The 8,467-nt window shown below is 37.1% G+C and overlaps 1 protein-coding gene across 1 annotated transcript; it reads right to left on the reverse strand.

Moving 5' to 3' along the window:
* Positions 1–4,268: 4,268 nt before the first annotated feature.
* LOC140884865 (protein PHYTOCHROME KINASE SUBSTRATE 4-like) lies at positions 4,269–6,048 on the reverse strand. The gene has a single exon (XM_073291747.1). It carries the CDS (start codon positions 5,962–5,964, stop codon positions 4,381–4,383), a length of 1,584 nt encoding a protein of 527 aa, XP_073147848.1. The 5' UTR covers positions 5,965–6,048; the 3' UTR covers positions 4,269–4,380.
* Positions 6,049–8,467: the final 2,419 nt, after the last annotated feature.

The following is an 8,467-nucleotide window of genomic DNA, read 5'->3' on the forward strand; positions in this document are numbered from 1 at the left end:
GAAGACAGCTTAAGGTGTTGACCCAAAGGAGTAGAAGTGGCTTTTGATTCATCCATGTTGAATCTCATCAATACTTTGTTAAGGTATTTCTCTTGATTCAGAAAGAGTGTTCTTTTTACTCTATTTCTGTCAATCTCCATACCCAATATCTTCTTAGCCTCTCCTAATTCCTTCATGTCAAACTCTGAACTCAGTTTTTGCTTCAACGCCCTAACTGCCTCTTTATCCTTGCTTGCAATAAGCATGTCGTCAACATATAATAAGAGGTATGTCTTAGGTTGTTCATTTTCTGTCTCATAATAAACACAGCTATCATAACAGCTTCTCTTGAAGTTTATTCTTTCCATGAACTCGTCAAACCTCTTATACCACTGACGTGGGCTTTGTTTGAGTCCATATAAAGATCTTTTCAGTAAGCACACTTTATTTTCTGCATCTTTAAAGTGATGACCCTTTGGCAGTTCCATGAGTATTGATTCCTCAAGTTCTCCATGCAAAAAGGCTGTCTTGACATCAAGCTGTTCCAATTCCAGATCAAATTGATTTACTATAGCCAAGATTAGCCTTATTGAAGAGTGCTTGACCACTGGGGAGAAGATTTCATTGAAGTCAATTCCTTCGATTTGAGAGTAACCCTTAGCTACAAGCCTAACTTTGTATTTAATCTTCTCTGCTACTGTGGAGTCTTCCTTGAGCTTATATAACCATTTGCATCCCAGTATTCTATCACCTTTCTTTCTTTCTACAAGCTGCCAAGTTTTGTTCTTCAAGAGTGAGTTCAATTCCTCCTCCATAGCCTGTTTCCATTGGTTTTTATCCTTTCTTGACATTGCATCCTCATATGATTTAGGTTCATAATAATCCACCTTTTCTGCTATATTAAGGGCATATGAGATCAGTTCAGCCTCAGCAAATCTCTGTGGAGGTTTAATCTCTCTTCGTTGTCTGTCCCTTGCCAACTTATAATTACTGATATTTTCATCACTCTGAGTGATCTGTCTGACATGAGGTGATTCTTTTGTTTCCTCACTTCTTAAACCAGATGGCTCTACCTCAACTTGCACTTCCTGGTTGTCTTCATTCTCACTTGATATTTCTGACTTCTCAGGATTATAAGGTTTTCTTGATTCATCAAATTTAACATCCCTTGTGTTAAAACATCTTGGTCCTGAACCTTCTAAGTTCCAGACTTTGTATCCCTTTTACTCCTTCAGGATATCCTATAAAAATATATTTCAAAGCTCTTGGTTCAAGTTTGTCTTGTTTTACATGAGCATAAGCCAAACATCCAAACACTTTGAGCTTCGAGTAATCTGCATGCTTTCCAGACCATAGTTCCATAGGAGTCTTTGAGTTTAATGCACTAGAGGGGCACCTATTTATCAAATAGGTTGCTGTGGCTAATGCTTCACCCCAAAAAGATTTTGAAAGACCTGCATTTAGGATCAAGCATCTAACTCTTTCCAATAGGGTTCGATTCATCCTCTCAGCCACTCCATTTTGTTGAGGAGTCCTTGGAACCGTGAAGTGTCTTGTTATCCCCTTCTGATTACATATCTCCTTGAATTATTTAGATAGGAATTCTAGTCCATTATCAGTTCTCAGATACTTTACCCTGAAACCTGATTCATTTTCAGTTCGATTCAGCCACTCCTTAAATTTTTCAGTAGCCTCATCCTTTGTTTTCAAGAGATGTGTCCATACTTTTCTGGTGTGATCATCTATTATTGATAGGAAATATCTGTTACCTCCATGTGTTTGAGTTTTAGAAGGGCCCCAGAGATCTGCATGTATGTATTCTAGGGGTTTTGTTGATGTGTGTTGACCTGGACTGAATCCTACTCTCTTAGCTTTACCTAAGATGCAGTAGTCACAGAGTTCAATCCCTTGTACCTTGTCTCCACTTAATAGGCCTTGATTTGATAGTTCCATTAATCCCTTTTGTCCAACATGCCTTAGCCTCATGTGCCATAGTGTTGACTTATCCAGTTTCTCTTGAACCATAGCAGTCCCTCCTACCACTGTCTTGGCTTGAAGTATATATAGAGAATTTACTCTTTTTCCCTTCATTACCACTAAGGCTCCTTTGGACACTTTCATCACTGAATTTTCACATTTGAATGTGCATCCATTTGCTTCAAGGGTGCCCAGTGAGATTAAGTTCCTTTTTAGCTCTGGAACAAACCTGACATCCTTAAGAACTCTCTCCATTCCATCATGCATCAGAAGTTTAATATTTCCTATTCCTTTTACTTTACATGACTTCTCATTCCCCAGTAGCACCAATCCCTGATCCGATTCAATTAGTTCATGGAACCAGGATTTGATCGGGCACATGTGAAAAGTGCAGCCAGAGTCCAAAATCCATTCACTTTGCATGCTAGTTTCTGCAATCACAAGTGCCTCAGCAGACTCATACCCTTCAGAGATTGCGGCTACTTCTCCAGTTGTCTTTTTTCCCTTCTCATGTGGTTTCTTTCTTTTATTTTCAGGGCAATCTCTTTTGAAGTGTCCTTCTTTATGACACAAGAAACACTTAAATCTGGATTTACTCTTTGATCTGGATCTATTTCTATTATTCCCTTGAAACCTCTTCTCACTTTTGCCTCTTGCTGTTAATCCTTCACCAAGGATCTCCCCACTGGTTTGGAGTTTCCTCTGCAATTCTTTGGATTGAATAGCATATTGTACTTTATCCAGTGATATAGATTGATCTCTGCCATACAGCATTGCATCTTTGAAGTTCTCATAAGACTTAGGCATCGCATTAAGCAGTATAAGGGCTTTGTCTTCTTCCTCCAGCTTGACCTCCACATTTTCCAGATCATCTAGGATCTTAATAAAGTCATCAATCTGATCTTGAATGTTCTTTCCATCTTGAACCTTAAAGGAATACAATCTCTGCTTTAAGTACAGCCGATTTGCCAGTGATTTAGTCATGTAAATACTCTCCAACTTTATCCACATGGCAGCAGCTGATTTCTCTCGGCATACCTCCCTCAAGGGCTTATCTCCTAAACATAAGATGATAGCACACTGAGCTTTGTCCAAGATTTCCTCTTTTTTCTTATCATCTAAAGAACTTGACATTTCTTCTTTAGTCTTGAGTGCCTCAGACCACCCCTGCTGAACCAGAATAGCCCTCATCTTGATTCTCCATAGGGCAAAATCATTTTTTCCAGTAAATTTTTCTATGTCAAATTTCAATGATCCCATCTCGTCTTCGATTCCCACAGACGGCGCCACTGTTATGCGATCAACCCAATTCAACAGACGAATTCACACTAAATGATTTACCCAATGAAGCTCACGACGAATTAAATCACATTCAGCAGAAACTCAAAGACCTTGAATAAAACTAACTCAACCAACAATCAAGAATCATTAAAATGAAGATGAACACCAAGCACACCGGATTTACGTGGTTCGGCTTAACAGCCTACATCCACGAGGAGGGATCAAACTCTTTATTAATGAAGAACAATCGATCACAAGTCACGGCTACAATTTCAAGATCAAATGACTACTAAACATAAAGGAGATTATAGAGACTTTTGATTCCTCTTTTGCTCTTCTGAATATCTGCGTAGCCTTCCCTTTTGAATCTTGAAGTTTCTCGGTAGCCCTTCTCTTTCGCTTTCTGATCGATCCCTGCTCTTGTTCTGTTTTTCCCGTATCTCACAACTAACATCTCCAAAGCCTTGATAACAGAATTGGCATAACCCTCAACGGCTCTTTCCACATATGGGCTTTCTTGAATTATCAACTAGGTTGGGCTCTTGACTTTATTAGATAATCCCTTGGCCACCGAGACTACCTATGTCTTAAGCCCAAAGCCCATAGACAGATAAAACAAGTTTGGGCTCAAATGAATCATATTAGTTGACACACGATCCAACAAATATAAAGGACTAAAATTGCAAAGTGATAAACATAAATGATCAAAAAGGCAATTTTTCCTTATAAATATGGATAGGATTGATCCATCTCACAGGAGTGTTACTCATTAATGAGATATAACTCCTTTTAATTTTCCATAATTAATACATATTGTTACACGAAAATACCACAGAAGATTTTTTTCTCATTAGGTATATTAATAACTTAACGCAAGGCAAAAAAACATGCAAGAAGTGGTACTCAGAAGTTGAAAGTTAATTGAAGAAACACAAAATCTTTATTAAGCAAAGCAATTGAATTTCACAAATGAGCACACGTACAAATCTGGATGGAAAAGGTAAAAGTATTAATTAATCCTAGGACGAACTTTAATTTGTTTGCAGCAAAGCAATCCATGAAAAAAGACAAACGAAAATCCATTAATGTCCGATCTAACTCTGCCACCAACGGCCGATGGATCATATCATATTTTGATGAAGATCAAGCCGCAAAAGCAAGGGACAGTACTCGTGCGGAATGGGAGCTCCCCAACGGGAGCTTACTCGCTCTGGGTGGCCTACCACCCACATGGCCCGCCCCAGAAAACATCTGTGGGCCTTCCGGCAGTACTCCGCATTTCACCGGCTGCGGCCCCACGCTCACCGACTTCTCTTGCCGACAGCTCATCAGCAGAATCCCGTTTCCCTTCCTCTTCCCGCCGTCCTCCTCCTGCAGCTTCTTGTGGAGAAACGCCACGTTGCCTATCTCCGAAGCGGAGATGGAGAAATTGGTCACACTCCCTCTGTCGAACCCTTCTGCGGTGGTCACGCTCCAATCGATGCTCACTTCACTCGGCGCGTAGCATTCCGTTGCGGCAACACTCGGCGTTGGTGGCTCGTCTATGCTTCTTCTTCCATGCAGATTATTATTATTGTTGTTGTTTGATGCAAACCTTCTTGGATTAAACGCGGGAGCTTCGTCGTCAAGAGAATCCCTCCCGCGATACATTTGGTATGAATTTGATTGTGTGGAGAAGCTTTCTATCTCGAACAAATCAGAGCTGGCGTCGCTGTACATGTCGTCTTCCATGTTCGAGAGGCGCGCCATGGGGCTGCCTGGATTAATGTAGTCTGGTACTGTTCTTGAAATCGAAATGGGATCGTGCACCGGTTGGAAAACTTCCAACGAGTCTCGAGGTGGATCTTCCATGGGATTATAATTGGTGGCCTTGAAATTACCTGCTGGCTTGGTGGCTTGGATCGATGAATTGAGGATAGGGAAGGAGAAGGGAGCAGCGGTGGCGTCGCCAAACGGCCTTCCCGAAGCAGAGACACGCTGCTGGCGGGGCGGATCAGTGGGGGGGAACTTTTCTTGTAAAGGGTAATTAGGAGACGTTGCAGCTTTATGTTGTGGCGCCATTTCGACGCTAGGAATTGAAATCTTTTGTAGCTCTTTTTGATCATCACGGATCTGACCCCTTTTCGCATAAGGGTTATTGATCATCTCAGCTGGTCCCCTGACGTCTGAGTCCGAGGTGTTTGCTTCCTTAACCTTAACTGAATTCTTGCCAGTGCAGCAGCACTTTCGACAAAAACTCCATTTCTTGGCAGCGGGATTCCTCTTTTTGCTAGGGAAATTCCTTAAAGAAACAGCCATGGAGCCAGGAGGATTTGCCAACAAGCCTGTTTGGCTGTTCCAGCTAGCCTCGGACGAGGCCGTGGGCGTGGCATGAAATGATCTTGTCCGATAATTCCTGCCATATCCATCTGCAGAAGAAACTGATGACAATCTTGGAAGATCGTGTTGCTGTGGTTTCTTGATGTCTTTCATGTCATTGTTGTCGCTGAAATACTTCTGAGCATCGAAAATACTTATTTCTGTGTCATCAATGGTGCAACCTGTTTCGTTTTCTTGGGAATTCTTTATTGGATCTTTGGGTTGGAATGGAGAAAAGGATACCTCTTTAAAGGTTGTAGCATTGTTTGGAGGAAAGGGCCTGTAATGGATGGGAGATTCTATGACACTAAAGATTGGCTGCTGTGGTGAATTGTACTTGAAACTTTTTACTAAATTTTGTGAATCCATTCTACACACACAAGCACACCTTTTAGAAAAGAAAAATGATGCACAGTATATCTAGCTAGGGCTTGTATGTACTAGCTAGCTAGCTAAAACTTGAGGAAACTGATGCTTTGTGAAATTGGTGGCTTTGGCATATAAGTAGAATGTCTTAGATAAAGAAATCTCTGCCAGTAATGTGTGGGACATGATGTTCCATTTTTCTTAAAAAAAATAAAAAAATTGAAGGTTGGTTAGGTCTTTTTAATATAATCAAGCATACAAAAGTCTTGATCCTTTTATGCCCATAAAAGGTAACATCCCAATTAGCTCGAAGGGTAAATCTAACCCATGATCGTTGAGTACGATCTAATACTAATTGAGAAGATATAAATAATTGTATTTGTGTGTAAAAATACGATTTTATTTTAAAAAAAAGAATGAACACCTAGATAATTTGATTTTGCCGAAAGACCATCAAATTAATGTGGTCGTGGACTACTGTTATCTAATAATATGGGAAAAAATTATACACGAGTGAGTGTAAGCAATGATACGGATCGATTAATTATTTACATGGGCAACTAAAGGACACCAGTCTGAGTCATGATATACATGTGTGCGTGATATTGATCAAGGGATCAGGCTGCAAAATTAATCAATGCATGCATCAATTAAACTAGTTTTGGGCTGTGGTGAAAATAGGATTTGTCCATGCTACGATCCCAGTAACATGTCCCCAGTAGTTTTATATAAATGTCATATCAATAACTTGTAAAAAAAAAAAAAAGAAGAAGTATATATCAATATTTTTTGGTTTTAATTCAGATGTACTCACATAACGACAGTAACGCTCTGTCTACGAGCATAGACAGAGCCTCATAAAAGAAATGCACACAGAATTAACCAACGGGTGGTGAGAATGTCGAAGCTAGCCAAATGGTGTACGGTTCATGCATATGATCATCAGTGACTCTTAAATCAAAATAATGCATGCATGTTCCTCTTGTGGTCAACATTTTGACATATCAGCAATCCTCCTCTTTGTTCTCTTTCACCAACCATTATTTAGCTACGATAGCTACGTATATTATTTCATATAATAATAATAATAAAATTTAATTATTCACTTGGGAGAATTATATATAATTGGACAATCCAATCTATATATCTAGACAATTAAGTGCATGTACAGGGTCCTCTCCAAGGTCTTATACATTTCACTATTTTGTTCATCAACAATATATCTATTCTATTCTATTATAAATATGTAGGTTTTATTGTGAATTTACATTGGTATCCTTGTGTGTTTAATGACACTAATTAATGAGTTTTTTTTATTAATTTCTAATGAATTTAATTATATAGTTTATATTTAAACATTACTTACATAAAACATCATGAAAGAATTATTGAGCTATTTTTTTTCTCATTTCATTTCATATTTCTTATATTATCTCTTTAGTTGTGATTGTTAGCTAAAATTTATGATTTCAAATATTAAATTTTTTATATATACATAATTATGCAAGTTCTATTATGAATTTATAAACATCCTCTTGTTTGTTTAATGACTTTAATTAATGTGTTTCTTTTTGGCTTTATAATTAATTTAATTTATATGGTTTATTTTTATACATTACTTGTATAAAAATGGTGAAAAAATTATTGTTAGTTATTTTTTTCTTTATTGCTTTCTAATCAATTTAAGTTATATAGTTTATGTTTAAAAATTACTTGCATAAAACATGATGAAAAAAATTGTAAGCTATTTATTTTCCGATTTGAATCATTATTTCTTACCTCTTTAGTAGTGGTTGTTTGCTAAAACGTATGTTTTCAAATATTAGTTATTACTATATTATATATAATAAATATGTAAGTTCTATTGTGAATTTATAAATATTACATGGTTGCTCTTGTGTGTTTAATAAATTTAATTAATGAGATTTTTTTATTACTTTATAATGAATTTAAGTTATATAGTTTAGGAAAAACTGCACATTTGGTCCTGTATGTTTGTCACTTTGCGATTTTGGTCCTCTATGTTTTCATATTTCAGTTTTAGTCCTGCATGATTCGATTTTTGGAAATTTCGGTCCTTTTTATTCGAAAACGCTTACGTGAGATTGTACACGTCAGCTCCACATCAGCACTGAATTGGTGCCACGTCAGCGCTACGTCGGAAAAGGACTAAAATTGCCAAAAAATAAAGATAACGGACTAAAACTGAAATTTGAAAATATAAAGAATTGAAATCGCAAAGTGACAAACATACAAGACCAAAAAAGCAATTTTTTCTATAGTTTATGATCAAACATTACTTGCATAAAACATGTTAATTTAAAAAATTATTGTAAGCTATTTATTTTTTCATTTGAATTATTATTTCTTATATCTTTAGTAGTGGTTGTTTGCTAAAACTTATTTTTTAAAATAAATTTTTTATTTTTATATATAAATATGTAAATTCTATTGTGAATTTATAAATATACTCTTGTTTGTTTAATGACTTTAATTAATGAGATTT

This window comes from Henckelia pumila, chromosome 2 (genome assembly GCF_033568475.1).
Source record: "Henckelia pumila isolate YLH828 chromosome 2, ASM3356847v2, whole genome shotgun sequence".
Lineage (NCBI taxonomy): Eukaryota > Viridiplantae > Streptophyta > Magnoliopsida > Lamiales > Gesneriaceae > Henckelia > Henckelia pumila.